Here is a 17079-nt window from a genome sequence, read left to right as displayed (position 1 = left end):
CAAACACATTTGTTAACTTAAGAAACCCACCTTTTCAATCAGATCTTTGTCTCCTGTCATTATAGCTTTGGCCAGATTTGACTTTCCAATTTTAATTTGCTCAAGTAGATCCTGATCACTCATTTTTGAAATGCTAAAAGATGCATAAAGAAATTAGAATACTAAATGAGAATATAAGACAACAGGCTTGGCGCATGGAGCTGATTTACACGACCGTAACATCGCGCGTTTGCACTAATTTTGTGTTTAGAGAAAGGCACGATTTCTGCACAAAGGCTTGAACAAAATTTAGCACGGTTTAAGACAAAGCCAGTTCGGCACGGTTTTTGAGCAGTTTTGGTACAGGCAAGGCACGGTTTAGGAACGGTTTAAGTGCACTTTATGCACACTTATGCACGCTTATGTAGCACGTTCGATGGAAATTTTTGATCACAACTGCCGCGTTGATTTGTCAGCCGTCAGTGAGCCGGTTCGATTTTGCGTGTCGACGTTTGTTCACATCTTATCAAAATCTGATTTTGGACAGCCTATTTACAGCATTTTGAAGTTCAATTTACGGCCGTGATCGCCAGTAGCGTCCACCAGGCCAACAAACATATAAACAGTTCTACAATAGTCGGGATTCGAAACTGATTTAACGTTGCAAAAAAAAAAAAAAACGTGCCAAAGAAACGTTCCCTGATAGTAACAACAGTAATGGCATTGATTTTCACATTAATACAACTTACATGACATGGTGTCACTTCTTGTCACGCGATTCTCAGATGATGGGGTGAGCATCGAAATCAGCGGGTGATTTCTAGAAATCAAAAGGAATAGAAAACGCTGTAGCTACGATATAATGTGAACCATAGGAATGCATGCTTACTTATACGGACTGAATGGACGATCATCAGATGGAAAACAAGTTTTGAGTCAAATTCGATAACTGCGTCGACCACGTGCTTTTATGACAGTTTTCAAGTTTATGCTTAAAAGAACAGGGCACTGTAAATCTGATCAAATTTTCGAAGACGTTGTTAAATACTATGCACATGTAACACCCTTATTTCTTTATATTAAAGCCTACAGATGCGAAAGACGAAGAATAGTTAAAACACATATTTGCTTACCTTTATCTCGAAGTCTTCGATGACAGCCATTTCAAGTACGCTTCACGAAGTGTAGTTTTATGATGCCAGATAAATTGCGTCCAAGCTTTTCGCTTGCAAAGCAATTGGTCAAAAGTGTCTCGCATTTTTCTCTGTAAATCCGACTTCCATCAATAGTTTACGAATCTTCCTAATATAAATCACAACTTTGATTGTTTTTAAGTCGTTCCTGTTTTTCTTAAGAAAATATTGTTGCTATCTGGCCAGCCCCGGTGAAGTGTAGGGTTAGTCAACTCCTTAGCTGGTAAATGTTTATTATTGTAATTAGTGTTCTTATTATCATGATTAAATTGAAGGTATCCTTTGAAAGAGTATGCGCCAAAAGGTAAGGATTGACACGTAGGGGTTAGGGGAAAAGCCTTCCAGGTACGAAGCTTTTCTTAATTTGCCGGAGTGGAAAAGAGTCGCAAAAAAGCACGATTTTGTTATTTGAAGATTGAGAATGTTTTAGGGTCTAGTATATCTACTTAAAATTATAATGAAGTTTACTTCACTGATTGCGGCACATTTTCTAAACGTTGCCCTAAGTGCCCTAAAACGTTTCGAGAAAAAGTAGTGTGAAATATGCTATTAAATCTACAGTAATTAACATGGAATTAACATTCCCGCCATAAGTATGATGAGCAAAATTAAATTTTCACGAAGAGTTTTCAAAATCACACAGAACCTTCGGGTTTTGGTCCAGTCTCTAATTAGGGCACTTTTGTCACTCCAGCTAGCGCTAAAAGTCCATAGTAGAAAAAAATTCTAAAAAAATATTCGATACCAATTTTTAAGAGTCTTAAAGTTTAAAAAATAAAGTTGAAGTGCTGCTTTACAAGTTTCAATCGTTTTATTGTGGTCTTCTTCGGCTTTCCGAAAAATATTTACTAAAGCGCTCAAAAATCGTCTTCTGATAACTTTCGATGTCAAGCAAACCTCGCAAGTCTATGAAGATGTATGTACGTATACCGCATTTTTTCAGGCAGCAAAATTTTTGGAGAGATTAATTTTTGGAAATGGAGAGAATGATTTAAATATGCCTAAAGGGCTGGATATCTTGTTAACCACGTAAAAAGCCATCATTTTGGCGTTATTTTCCCAATTCCACGGCGTAGGGAACTTTCGCAACGTACATGGAAAGAAAAAAAATCTAAAAAATAGAAATTTAAAGGCAGTGGAATGATAACGTAATATGATGTACATTATTGAAGACTCTATGCTTCCAATGTTTTAAACTGTCAAGTTTTATAAACTGAGTGTAATAAGGAACGAGTGAAAGAAACGTGGCAAAAATGCCCCACTTTCTATCTTTAGAGAGAGAGAGAGAGAGAGAGAGAGAGAGAGAGAGAGAGAGAGAGAAAGTTATTAATCGGTTTGATTTGCTAAAAAAAAACCTTCCTGAAAATATTCCCAGCCGGCAAAACGAAACATAATATGAAAAAATGGCGCAGATGAAATACAGGTAAAGAAATGATCCTTGCATTGAGCTCGGGTTAAAGATAAAACTTAAGGAAAGAGGCATTTAAGACTTCCGGCTACAACAGCACTTAGATTTTTCGGTTTTTGTTCTAGGTTGTTTGTTTGAATCAAGGTTTACAAAAAAAATTTAAAAAAAAAAAATTTTTAAATTTTTAAAAAAAGAAAAAAAGTATGGTCACGTGACTCTCGCGTTTTTCTCCCAGGCGTTTGTTATCGCGTTCTGCAGACAGATGTTCCAAACAACACGTGACTTGCAGGTTTGACCGTAGTGTGCGTTTTGGGGTGTTGACGAACTTCTTAATCGTTTGCTTTTCAGCTTGGAAGACATCTTGCTGAACACTCACAAGACGGATCAGGATCTCGGGAAAACGGTAAGTTGACGTCCTGAGGATTTGTTGGTCTTCTTCTTGGTACACATGTGAGTGGAGCGTAGTTGAATTCCCGAAAATATTACCGAATTTCCGCTTCATCAAAGCACGATTCAAGTCAAGCTTGTTATGTTAACAAGGAAGAAGTACTTCTGTCTTCAGTTTGTGTTCAATAGAGTGGAAATTTTTTCGTTATCCACCACAAGCTGCAGCAAATTATATTTTATCCCCACAAGGTTGTGTTAAAATCAAATATCACACTGTAGCATACAAATTTGCTAACAGAGAAAGTTAAGTTCGCTTGGTAATTAATCTTTAACATGTTTCGCTTTGAATCGCCCCCATAACGAAGACAACAGAATGGAAAAATAAACAAGATCTATTAAAGAAAAAGTAGAATCAAGACTCTGACAATTACCATCGATTACATTTTCAGATATTAAGTTCTGTTCATCAAATCTCTCGATGTTCATTTGGACCTTCATTCAAAAGTCGCAGAATGGCCTTGCTCTTCGATATTTTGCGATATTATTTTTACCAATCGAAATGCAAATCTCTGATTATTCTCCGAGGAAATCGGCTGAGTTAGCTTGTATGCTGTCTAAGATCAATATTGCTAAAAACAGTTTCCCCTATTTTCCCCCTCTCTATTAGTTTTAAAGCTGTGGAATAAACAAAACTCCCTCCCTTATTAATTTAGGTGTAGAAGGTCTTTTTGTTCAGATGGGAAAAATAATCCCTTAAATGTTCAACATTCATTAATGGGAAGCACGCACATTAAATTTTAATCTGCTGTGATACGCAGTAACTTCAATAAAGCATGCACTGCATTTACAGAAACGTTTTGAAGAACCTTGATGCAGATCAAAAGAGGGGTAACACTAGTTTGAATATTAAGACTCCTTTGACTTCACCTCCAGTTTTGAATCCATCACATATCTGTGCCTAGTTCTTGTTCAAAGCTCTGTCAAGCTGCCACGTGAGATAGATGAAGATTTTGTTTCAGGGCGTGAAATTGCGCCTAATACAGGCGTCAGTGCAACTAAATTTTTCACTTAAGTGACCAAATCCTGAAAATTAGTCGCCAAATTGGCGATTAGAATGTTTCATCGTAACCTTACCAAGAGATATAGTGAAGTAAGTGAAGTATAGTAAAGATTTTCAAAGACAAATTCGCAGCAAACTTCCTTGTTAAGTTTGTTTCCAAAATGCAGCACATGCATCTCGATCGATAACCAGACGCTGTCTTGGATTTAGGTGAGCATAATAAATACCTAATAAACAGGCTGAAAGAAGGTGGAATTTTTTTCTAAATCTTTAATCATTTTTGTGCTGTCAGGCTAATGCCTGGCTCATGTCAGGCTTCTTTTCCTGTTCTGAACAATTTTTTATGTCCAGCTTGTGTCAGGCTGAATTACTGCTCTAGTCAGCCTGAGTGTCAGGCTCTAATGCCCGGTTGATTACTGCTCAGGTTCTTGTTAGGCTCTCTATTGCTCTGTTCCAGTTTGTCCGGTTGATTTTAGGCCTATTTCTGGCTCAAGTGTCTGGCTTTATTCAGGCTCTAGTCCAGCCAGACATTTCCCCACAAGCATAATCTTGTGACAATGAAGTTTCATTGTTCAGTAATCCACTAGTCATCAACAACTATGTGTCTGGCTCTAATGTTTCTTTATGATTTATAACTTTTAAGGTACACAATCCTTTTTATTTTGGATAAAAATTACTTTTAACACCACATCATGTATGAAAGGCAAAAGTATTGAAACATGCTGCTTACAGTTCTTTAAGAGCAATCAAAAAAGTCCATTGACTGAATTAAGAATTGGTGAGCTTGAGACATAAAAATGTTTGTGATGATATCATGAAAAGTACCAGTAGTCAACCACCTCAGGCAATCTTCCATAGGGCTACATAACTACACACTAGGGTGACATGACTATAACACTTGGGGACATGGTAAACACAACTTGAGGTAGATGTAGCTGCAACATTTCCCTTATGGAAACCAGAAATCTGCAGCAACAAAAGACTGTGCTGGAAGTTAAATAACTGATCAGAATTAACTTTTAATACTCTTTTGTTGTTCAAAATGAAGGTTTAAATGTCATCACAATAAGTTTTAGTATTTTAGGTTATGGTTTCACAGCACAGTAAGGTTCATATTAAGAGTAAGCTTGAAATACAAGTGTAAAAGATCTGCAAAACAACAGCTTTGCACTCATCTAACTATAAAATGTTTTACAATGATGTAGCCAGTATTCACTAAGCTCAGCTCTACAATACTGATTTTGTGTAGTAAAACATTAAATATTTTTTTGTCTCAACAGAATTAACCAGGCTGGCGAGGATCACTGCTGTGATTGAGCTCATCATACTGAAAGTGGACTTACAGCAAGAAGTATTTTTTTACAGGTTGGTCAGATTTTCTGTTTGAAATTTTTATAAAGCTAACTAAAGGAAGAATATGCATTTAACTGCTATCTTTAATACAATTTTAAACAAAGACTTTCACTTATCAAAATAATGTGATTGCATAAATTTGTAAATATCATTTGGAGATACAATTAAGACCATGGTGATACAGATGATGATGATTGATGTTAAAATAAACTTTAAGCTCAGATGACTAAATGTAAAGCTAGACATCCTAGTGAAAAAATTTGAAGATGCACAAATTTTGGTAAGCTACTTTAAGGTGATTCCTCAGAAAAAAAAGTTATTGAACAATTTTTTTATACTTTCCTTAAAAGTTCCCTACCAATGTCGGTTTTGAAAAATAAAAAAGACAAGTCACTATGTTTGTTTAGGAGATACAGTAGGCCAAACCTGCCCCATTTATGCCTGTACTGGTACTAATCACACATGTCTAATTTCATCGGTTCACAATAAATTTTGCTGCAGCTGGAAGCAAAGGTTTTGAAAGCAACACTGGAAGAAAAATTGATTGGTAGAAAGTCTTGAGCATATGGAACAATTTGATATACAATTTGTGGGAAAATAACTCAAATTTAATTGGCATATTGACTCGAAATGTTTCTCGAGTCATTCCTTTCAAGGTCATAATTTGAACCCTCAAGTAACAGCTATAGTTTCATGCATGCTTTTAGTTCTTTTTTTTTTCCCTTCAAAGACTTTCCCCAATTCAAAGGGGATAAATTGTACACCAAAGTTATGCACACACACACAAAAAAAATAGATCACCATATTTGTTCAAAAGTTAAGGACCATTGTACCTCTTCACACGGTCCATGGATTGAAAAGCAATACTGTGTTCTCCAAATGCAACCATGCTCATTTAACCTGATTGCAATTATGCGCAATATAGAATGTGCAGTGCAAAACCAAGGAATAACCTTAATATGACATCTTGGGGATTAACCGAGGCATGTTTTTCTTGCTGAGTGGTCTGTTAATAAAAATAATTTCTTTCCCAGCAAATTAAAAGAGGGCAGGATGATCAATGTGGAAATAGATTTTTCCAACATGGGTGAGTTTTATATGTTGGCAAATGAACTGAGGTGAATAGCATAATTGTTAGTTCTTAAGTTTGAATTCATATATTTGTGTGGGTCTGTAGTGTATTAATTGTTTGGTCTGTAGTGTATTGTTTAGTCTGTAGTGTGTTGTTTGGTCTGTAGTGTATTGTTTGGTTTGCAGTGTATTGTTTGGTCTGTAGTGTACTGTTTGGTCTGTAGTGTACTGTTTGGTCTGTAGTGTGTTGTTTGGTCTGTGCTTTACTGTTTGGTCAGTAGTGTACTCTTTGGGCTGAAGTGTGTTGTTTGGTTTGCAGTGTATTGTTTGGTCTGTAGTGTACTGTTTGGTCTGTAGTGTGTTGTCTGGTCTGTAGTGTATTGTTTAGTCTGTAGTGTATTGTTTGGTCTAGTGTATTGTTTGGTTTGCAGTGTATTGTTTGGTTTGCAGTGTATTGTTTGGTCTGTAGTGTACTGTTTGGTCTGTAGTGTGTTGTTTGGTCTGTGCTTTACTGTTTGGTCATTAGTGTACTCTTTGGTCTGTAGTGTACTCTTTGGTCTAGTGTATTGTTTGTTCTGTAGTGTACTGTTTGGTCTGTAGTGTATTGTTTTACTTTGTAGTGTACTGTTTGGTTTGTAGTGTACTGTTTGGTCTGTAGTGTATTTCTTGGTCTGTAGTGTATTGTTTGGCATGCAGTGTATTATTTGGTCTATAGTGTACTGTTTGGTCTGTAGTGTATTGTTTGGTCTATAGTGTACTGTTTGGTCTATAGTGTATTGTTTGGCCTGTAGTGTACTGTTTGGTCTGTAGTGTAGTGTTTGGCCTGTGTTGTATTGCTTGGTCTGTAGTATAATGTTTGGTCTGTAGTGTACTGTTTGGTCTGTAGTGTATTGTTTGGTCTGTAGTGTATTATTTGGTCTGTAGTTTACTGTTTGGTGTGTAGTGTATTGTTTGGTCTGCAGTGTATTGTCTGGTCTCTAGTGTACTGTTTAGTTTGAAGTGCATTATTTGGTCTGTTATGTATTTGGTCTGTAGTGTACTGTTTGGTCTGTAGTGTATTGTTTGGTCTGTAGTGTACTGTTTGGCCTGTAGTATATTATTTTTTACTGTATTAGTGTATTGTTTGGTTTACAGTGTATTGTTTGGCATGCAGTGTATTATTTGGTCTATAGTGTCCTGTTTCATCAGTAGTGTATTGTTTGGTCTGTAGTGTACTGTTTGGTCTGTAGTGTACTGTTTGGTCTGTAGTGTACTGTTTGGTCTGTAGTGTACTATTTGGTCTGTAGCGTACTGTTTGGTCTGTAGTGTACTGTTTCGTCTGTGGTGTAATGTTTGGACTGTAGTGTTCTGTTTGGTGTGTAGTGTATTGTTTGGTCTGTTGTGTATTGTTTGGTCTGTAGTGTACTGTTTGGTCTGTAGTGTAGTGTTTGGCCTGTGTTCTATTGCTTGGTCTGTAGTATAATGTTTGGTCTGTAGCGTACTGTTTGGTCTGTAATGTACTATTTGGTCTGTAGTGTATTGTTTGGTCTGTAGTTTATTGTTTGGTGTGTAGTGTATTGTTTTGTCTAGAGTGTATTCTTTGGTCTGTAGTCACTGTTTGGTCTGTAGTACATATTGTTTGGTCTGTAGTGTACTGTTTGGTCTGTACTGTACTGTTTTGTTTCTAGTTTATTGTTTGGTCTGTACTGTACGGTTTGGTCTGTAGTGTACCATTTGTTCTGTAATGTATCGTTTGGTCTGTAGCATATTGTTTGGTCTGTAGCGTACTGTTTGGTCTGTAATGTACTATTTGGTCTGTAGTGTATTGTTTGGTCTGTAGTTTATTGTTTGGTGTGTAGTGTATTGTTTGGTCTGTTGTGTATTGTTTGGTCTGTAGTGTACTGTTTGGTCTGTAGTGTAGTGTTTGGCCTGTGTTCTATTGCTTGGTCTGTAGTATAATGTTTGGTCTGAAGCGTACTGTTTGGCCTGTAATGTACTATTTGGTCTGTAGTGTATTGTTTGGTCTGTAGTTTATTGTTTGGTGTGTAGTGTATTGTTTTGTCTAGAGTGTATTCTTTGGTCTGTAGTCACTGTTTGGTCTGTAGTACATATTGTTTGGTCTGTAGTGTACTGTTTGGTCTGTAGTGTACCGTTTGTTCTGTACTGTACTGTTTTGTTTCTAGTTTATTGTTTGGTCTGTACTGTACGGTTTGGTCTGTAGTGTACCATTTGTTCTGTAATGTATCGTTTGGTCTGTAGCGTATTGTTTGGTCTTAAGCATATTGTTTGGTCCGTAGTGGATTGTGCAGTCACTTGCTGGTCTTGTATGCAGTTTAGTTTTGTGTTTTATAAATGTGCTGGAAGCGAATTACCAAAACTGAATTAAAAACATGAGTTATGACGTATGATCATACGCTGACCAATCAGAACAGCTCTTGGATCAGGAATGTTACATGTTTGCCACCAATTCCACAGGCTCTGCTTATGTATGTTGCGCTGGGTCAAAGATAATGATGTTGACGTCAATTCAACATACATGAGCTTAATTTTCTTTCTACAAAGGGGTTTACCAGCTATCCCCTCATCTTGATACTTTGCTGTGATGTCTTTATGTTTTTAGTTAAGCAAGGAGTTCCCAGCGACGAAGATTTAGGGTGGCTTTCGCAGAAACTTGAAAATTGGAAGGCAGTTGGGCGTCGTCTAGAAATTGAGGATGCAAGATTAACGGCGTTTGATAATGAAAATAGGGAATTCTTTGAAAAAATCTACAAAATGTTGCTACATTGGAAAGAGAGGAATGGTTCAACTGCATCATACACGACCCTACACGATGCACTGTGTCATCCATCGGTTAATCGCACAGATTTAGCTGAACAACTTCTCACTGGTAATATATCACTCATCTTGCAATACAATAAAAATACAGTTACATACAAGTACAGTGCCTAAATTCACAGAGACCATACTTTTTGGCCACTGTGTATTCTGTTCGTTTAGAATATCGTTATCTGCTGACGAGAACATGAAGACCAACAGTGGAATTAAATATATATCAGAAAACTGAAAAGCATACGCATTCTTTGTTTTTCAATCGCATTGCTGTGAAAAAGAACTTTCAAAAAGTCTGAGATAGGAACAAATTCACTTTGGTAGCTTTACTTCCAATTTTGAAGTCATGGATAACGTTTTAAAATTCCAGATTACAGAGGGTTAATAAGAAATTACTCACTTCTGCATCTTCATTGTATTTAATAAGTCTTAAATCTATTTTCTTTGTCCTAGATTGTAGGTATTACAAGTCGCTGATTAAACACGTTTATCAACTACCCCCTCCCCCTGCCCTCCTAATTATTGTTTTCGTGTCCAGACTCTTGTGCGCAGTAAGATGAACCCAACTTTTCTTTGTTTACCTTTCTACGAAATACCTCACTATTGCTGACAGGGTTAAAACTTTGTTGAGATCAAAATCTTAGCTTTTATTCCCTCCCAATGAATTTCAATTCTCCAAGTCCATCATTTTCTCTTCTCTCTTTTGTTCCGTGATCAGGCTCACACAAGATTTTCATCTTCAATCAGCTCTTATTTCGACTCCTGCTTGTTACCCATTTCACAAATTTAGTAAAGTGTGTTCTCTCGGGAGGAATCAAAATTTTTCCTCTTTTTTTCACGCTCGTGACAAGATAGTAACACTTTCCTTTCTTTTGTCTTATACCAGTTTGTCATTCTTGTTCAAGAAACAGTACTGCGCAAAAATTTTAAGAAATAAAAATTCATGAACTTTTTTTATGTTATTTTGGCCGCTTCATTTCCCAACATTGTTGATCCGTGATGGAAAAAAATGCTGGAAATTTAATCTTCCCTGCGATTTAAGATGAGTTACAGGCAAAGGGAAAAATTAAAGAACAGAGTGTGAGTGTTGTTTTTCATTATCTTAATCGTTTCATGCCAAGAAGACTGTACTTAAGTTCGTGCGATGAAACTTGGCGCCGTGTGCATATTTACCCTTCAGTATCATATTCGTCAGTGTATTTTAATTCTCTTAACAGTATAAATTTCTTTTCTCTCTTCAACAGGAGAGGAGGGTTGTAAAAGTGGCGTTTCGTTAGAAAATAAACGTAGAAGGCTTGCAGGTATTGTAATTACCAAGCGAAGATATTTCATATTAAGCTTACGTTTTAATAACTTGTATTATATTTATGATAATGAAGTGTCTGAGCGCTGAATCCAAAGGTTCTATTCCTGGGGAGGACTTGATCTTTTTTGTCCAACGCTCGTGGCAAGACGATAAAAGATATTTCCTTATTCTTTTATTATAAAAATTTATTATTCTTGTCCTGGTTTACTTCAGCTGCTTCAATGCCGAAAATTAATGATCGATCATAAAATGAAAATAAGATATTGTTTTGGAGCTTCTCCCCTCGCACATAACTCGGACTTTGCGCTCGCCCCACCCTTTCCTCCGTTTGCCTGAAAAGCGCCAAAATATTTTGAAAACTTGGTGTCGTATGCTTACTCATCCCAGTAATAAAAGTTCATGTTTGTTTTGTCTATTTTTCAGAACCGTTGAATGTTGAGAAGTGCCAAGAGAAGCTAAAATCTTATTATGACACCCTCAGTAAGGTGAAAATCGTTCCATGGGACGAAAGCTCTTCCATTGAGATTGATGAGATCTACACACCTTTGAATTGGGTGAGAGATCACAGGAAGCCCATCGGAGTGACAAAAGAGGAACTTGAAGACTATACCGACATGTTCAAGGGAAAACCAACACGAATGCTTGTTTATGGTCGGCCTGGAATTGGCAAGAGTACGTTTTGTAAGAAGGCTGCATATGACTGGTCGAAAGCCTTAAAAGAAATCCTAAACAACTTTATCATTTTGCTTCTGATTAAGTTGAGAGATGTGCGTGATTTAGAAGACATCCGTGATGTTTTACGTGCGTCTAAATTGCTGGCCAGTGATGGTCCGATCTCAGTTGATAGTCTCTATGATTACATAATTAACAATCAAGATAAAGTGCTTCTTATTTTGGATGGCTACGATGAGTACAGCTGTGCAAAAGAACACTCACCTATCCTTGCAATTTGGAAGGGTGAGCAACTGAGAGATTGTCACGTCATTGTCACCACGCGTCAACTTAAATGTGACGAGTTAAGAGGCCCCAGCCACGTTCAGTTAGAAGTTCAAGGATTCAAAAGCTGGGAACGAATAAAAACCTTTGCGAGAAAATTTTTGGTAGGTGAACAAGATCTTGACGAGTTTATGTCCTTCCTGGACGAAAAAGATATCGGTGACATGGCAGAAATACCTCTCCTCTTACTGATGCTGTGTAATTTGTGGAAAGGGAAATATCACGTAGAACTACCAAAATCACGGGCCGACTTATTCACACAATTCATTCAAACTATACTGAATCACAAAGGTGGAAGTCACCAGCCTATGCCATTTCAGAAAGTGACCTCGACAGAAGCTAAAGAAGACCTTAGTAATCTTGGAAAGGTTGCCTTTGAAGCACTTCTGCAAGACCGTCTTTACGTACGCTGCAGCGAACTCCCCAGCAATATTTCAAGAAGTTTTCAAAAATTAAGTGAAGTTGGGCTTTTCCAGATTGTCAATCTTACGAGTCTCAATCCTGAGAAAGGGGCCTATTTCATTCATAAATCCGTACAGGAGTTCCTTGCAGCCTGGCACATAAATGAGGAAGTGTTGTCGATTAAAGGAGAAAGTACGCCTAGCCTTTCCAAAGTTGAATCATTTGAAAAGATCGTGGAGATGAATGAAGTTCTGAAATTTGCGTGTGAGCTGTCAACAGAAGCCGCGTGTGCAGTTTTTCATCATGTAGGGTGTGTTGGAAGAAACGAATTTTTGTCGAAGTGTGATTTTATGAAGCTGCCTCTGGAGACTGTACCACCCGCGTTGTCTCAAAATCAAAAACTTTATCTTGGGCTTATCTCGCATAGCTACTTTTGTTGTTCAGCCGAGAAGAGGCGAGATCTCTACTCAGTGTTTCCCTCTTACACCGGTGGTGTTTTGTCTCTTGATTCTAACCAGCTGAACATTACTGCAAATGAACATTTGCTGAAATCTGGCATGATACTCGACTTTATCTTTTTTCCTCCCAACGAAAAGTCTTCAGTGAAAAGCTATCGAGACTTGATCATTGTAGCGGAGGACACAGATGCTGTCTTTTTTAGTTGTTCGGGCGAAAAGAAAGCCGCAGATTTGCTGAAGAATTTCCCGTGTCGTTATTTGAGCGAGTTCTTTTTGAAGAGAGAGGGAAAAATCATCGTTTATGTTAATCAAATATGGAAAGAAGGTCGTGGCAATTTTCCGACCGAAATGCTGCGAGAGCTCATTTTGCCAATAGCAGAGTCTACTCAGGTGAAGCGTTTTGGTAATACGTTGAATGAACAAGACAACGAAACAGCTTCGTGTTTGACCAAGAACACTGATAGCATCACTGTTCCGACTCCTCAGAGCCTTTCCTGTGTGACGAAGATTACAATTAACTACTTAGATAGGCTAGAGATGAAGATGCTGGCTGATTGCTTTCCACTTTCCACTGCTCTGCGATCCATAGTTATTAGTGGGAATTCCTTTCAAATCTTTGATGCTCAGTTGACAAAGTCCCTGGTGTCTCGTATCATCTTCACCGAGAGACTTCACACGTTAGTACTTGTTGAAATCAATTTAACAGCCAAACCTGCTGCAGCCATCGCCAGATCTCTGCACCAAGTTCCTAGCCTGATCGCTCTCAACTTGTCAGGAAACCCTCTAGGTAAAGGAGTAAGTGTTCTCACTCAACATCTCAGCCGTGTTCCTCACGAGTATCTGGTGCTTTATAATGTTAAAATGACAAAGCAACAAGTGAATGATTTGAGTGCAGCTGTACGTCAGAGTAACATCCCCTTTTTGACGACATGCTACCACGTAAGTTTTGTGATCTTAATTTGCATATGTAGTCATTATTCATGTCTATTCTGTTCAATTTACTGTGGTGTTGTGTTAAGAATTTTTACGCCCTTGGTTCGCGGAGCAAGTGCGATATTTCCTTTGCTTTTATAGAACAAGATTGAAGTTTATCTCATGAAAAGTCACTACCAGTCAGTTCAAATCAGTTCTATACATTTAATTTGTAATTAGGTTGAATTCTTTCATGCGACGTGTGGAAGTACCACGGTGTGCAGTTGTATTCTTATTTCGCTGTTTACATCGCTGTAGCTTTGTTGTTTGCATTTACTTCTTGCTGTGATTCTGGAAGAACTGGCGGAAGTCTGGACCACCTTGTATTAGTTTCTCGACGTATAAAATCACTTTGTCAGGTAGCCCGCAAAAAAATAAGAACACAGAACTGAAAAGACTGTTCAAGATGAAAACAAGACATTTTTCAGTTTGCTTCTTTTTCGGTATATGTCAGTCGGTAAAGGACTATCCTGTATTCTGGAAAGTTGAGCAAGAATCAAGATACCAAACCGTGTGCAGAAATTTTCTCCCAACTGGACTTTTAATCACGGTGGAACTTTCAGTATTAGTAATAACTACTTTACATTAACTAGCGTTTTTTAGATTTTAAAAGGATGCCAAAATGAGAGAGGAAATCCAAAGCGAAGCAAATATTGTGGCTTTTTAATGATTTTAGCGATTTCAATTAAAAGGATTTACATTCCGAATTACTGAAAAGGTTTACATGCAGTAGAAAATTTTACAGTCGCTCTTTTGTCGCTACCATTTAATCTGTTAAACTTGGACCACTAAGTAAATATTCATAACCTTTAAAGAAGGGACATCAGCAGTTCCTCGTTCTCACATGAACTACTGAGCCCTTTCTTTAAAAGGTTACCTTAAATTGTATTCTCTGCATGGGCTTGTCAGGTCAAGTACCTATAAGACTCTAGGAGAGGTGGTCACTTTGATGTTATGTATATTTTCTAAACACTTTAACTTATTTCTCCAATAGCATAATCAGTATAGGCCCCACCATAGATGTAATTGGAATAATATTATATCTAAATTTTGGTGAGCCTTGCGATGTTTGCTTACAGGGAACATTCCTCAATATAAAAGTTTTTTTAAATTGACTCAGTCATAATAAGTCAGGCATAATTTCTCTTCATATAAAAAGTAACCAGGGTAAACAAGTTGGAGTACAGGTGTATGTTGTTTGACAAGATAATGTTGATTGTTGGTTTGTGATTTATGACAGGATGACAAAGGGAATGTCAAACCTGAAGAACAATGGCCAACAGATGAATACTGGGGAGATCATTGGAGCGAATCAGAAGAAGAGTCTGATCCTGGGTTAGTTACTGACTCAGGTGATGAGGAGGAGCCTGGGTCAGTTACTACCTCAGGTGACGAGGAGGATCCTGGGTCAGTTACTGTCTCAAGTGATGAGGAGGATCCTGGGTCAGTTACCAACTCAGGTGACAAGGAGGAGCCTGGGTCCTACCTGGAAACGTAACTGACTAGGACTGACTCAGTAGACTGCCTGCAACGAAGGAAACTTACCATTGGTCAGAACTGTCGGGCCAGACCAGTCCATCCATTGATAGAATTCCCTCAGATCTGCTCAGTTAGAGAAGTCATTACCTAAGTTGTAGTCATTGTGTTGAACAAAATATGAAAACAAGTCTGGGGAACCTGATTAAACAAAGCACATTTCAAGATGATTGGTCAGTTTGGTAGGTTTCTGATCAATGGTAGGAGACTTCAGTGTTGTGATCAGATGAACAAACAATCAACCGTTGGATGAAAGATAAGGAAATATATTTTTAGAGTCACTTAGCTTAGGTAAATTGGTACCCTCGCCAATATAGTAACTCCCTTCCACAACATCACTAAGAATATGTGGGATGTTCCTCTGGAGTCAGAGTGTCTCATCCTTGAAATTGATTGTTGGATTTGGATATATTTTAGGTTATTTTTCGATGTCCAATATTGTTGGTTGTAGTTTTGATTTACAGCTTTGAGCTTCAAAATTTGGTTTTCATGTTATTGAGTTAGAGACTGAGGTATTTCTGTCATTTTTTAGTTTAGTAGGCTAATGGTTATGTGCTGCCTTGGCAACTGATTAATTCATTAGGCTGACTGTTATTTCTTTTGATGTAAATGTAAGAAGTCCTCAATGCAGCCATTCTTCATAAAATCAGATATTTCAATGTGGCTAAGAGCAAAACATCAACTATACATTGAAGTAAAAGCAAACTAAACTAAAAGCAAAAAAGCAATGTGAATATCAATTTCGTGATTTAGGATCAATATTTTTCTTATTTTCATGGCATTCAAGATGCTGTGAATGAATTTAGCTGTTTGTCAATTCGGGACAGGCTTCTGCCTGCCTAAATTTCTAAACATACCATTTGAGATTAATGTAAGTATTGCATTGTGGTTGACATTCAGTCATCAGAGCTTTCGAAAGTCAGTTGAGTTTGATGGAAGAAGGGAGACTGTGTTTGAGAAGTATTTTCCTTACTCTGAATTGTAGTATTGTATTGGTTGTGCTTTCAAAATTGTCAAGTGAGTTACAGTTAAGTCATGGTTATATTATATCTTTCTTATTTGAGAAACTGGAATTGTTCCTTAGGTGACATGTTCCATTGTGGCTGTACATTGCACATTGTAAGACACTGACTCTATCTCCTGATTTTTATATATTAAGCCTTTAAGGTTGATTTCTCAGTGATAAGTTCTGTTTTTAAGTGCTCCGTTTTGCAATTGTAGAAATGCACTAAACTAATTTTTATCAAATTAGAAAAAAGGAACACTTTTGAACCCTGTGATGTCAGTGAAGGTCATCACGACGAACCAATCGAACCATTATGTTTTATCACAGGTCTCCCAAGCTCACGTGTCGAGAAAAAGCAAACGATTAATTCATGAAAGCGTCACGCGTTGTGTGACTCGGTGTTAAGTTACGGAAAGAACCGCTCTAAAGAGAAGTACGGGGAAAGAAACATGGTCGATTTGCTGCGATAAATATTTTGAAGTATGAACATTTCACAAGTGAAATTAGTAGAACTTACTCACATCTTGTGTGTCCGTCGTGGTTTCCGGTGTTTTCTACCGTTATAAGCTTGTTTTGCCGTCACTGGGTTACCGGTTACCTCGCCACCAGGGAGACTCGCCACCAGCGAACTCGCCACCAAGGAACGATCTCGCCACCAACGTACTCGCCACCAACGTACTCGCCACCAAGCGAAGTCTTCTCGCCACCAACCACCAATAAAGAGATAAACTAGAATAAAGTAGTCGAGGAGAGAAGGATGTTCGAACGAGCACAATTCAAATCGGCCGATACGTTGATGCGCTTGTCTGTATTTAAATTATGACCTTCAGCGATGTGTTAGATGTATTCCGTTCCTTACTCATTGACATCGAAACGTATCGTGTTTGTCTTTTGCACGTAAGCGAGGAGAAATTGCAAAACTCGATGCGAGGAATAAAAACTTACTTGAGAGAAAATGCAACTTCATGGGAAGAAATAAGTGATGAAATGAAACTCGATAGCAGTTGTATTAAAACTAGATGCGAGAAATTGTCAAGTCGGTGCGAGAAATTGTAAGCGTCGATGGACTAAAGTTTTCCTAAGGCAACTACAGTTGTTTCCCAAGGAGAGTTAATAGTTCGAACCAATTGATTCCTGAGTTTGC

General features: G+C 37.7%; 1 protein-coding gene across 1 annotated transcript; it reads left to right on the top strand.

Moving 5' to 3' along the window:
* Positions 1-2891: 2891 nt before the first annotated feature.
* On the top strand, positions 2892-16179 carry LOC136279455 (NLR family CARD domain-containing protein 4-like). Its single transcript, XM_066163249.1, has 7 exons — positions 2892-2983; positions 5308-5392; positions 6415-6467; positions 9051-9317; positions 10504-10560; positions 10989-13360; positions 14634-16179. The coding sequence occupies exons 3-7, from the start codon at positions 6434-6436 to the stop codon at positions 14889-14891; spliced, it is 2988 nt and encodes a 995-aa protein (XP_066019346.1). The 5' UTR covers positions 2892-2983; positions 5308-5392; positions 6415-6433; the 3' UTR covers positions 14892-16179.
* Positions 16180-17079: the final 900 nt, after the last annotated feature.

Source organism: Pocillopora verrucosa, chromosome 3 (genome assembly GCF_036669915.1).
Source record: "Pocillopora verrucosa isolate sample1 chromosome 3, ASM3666991v2, whole genome shotgun sequence".
NCBI lineage: Eukaryota > Metazoa > Cnidaria > Anthozoa > Scleractinia > Pocilloporidae > Pocillopora > Pocillopora verrucosa.
Note: the sequence above shows the minus strand (reverse complement) of the source record. Positions and strands in the feature narration are given on the sequence as shown.

Coding starts and splice junctions, on each gene's coding strand:
- LOC136279455 (XM_066163249.1), top strand. CDS start 6,434: ATGATCAATGTGGAAATAGATTTTTCCAACATGG. Junction 9,318..10,503: donor AGCTGAACAACTTCTCACTG/GTAATATATCAC, acceptor TCTCTTCAACAG/GAGAGGAGGGTTGTAAAAGT. Junction 10,561..10,988: donor TAAACGTAGAAGGCTTGCAG/GTATTGTAATTA, acceptor TCTATTTTTCAG/AACCGTTGAATGTTGAGAAG.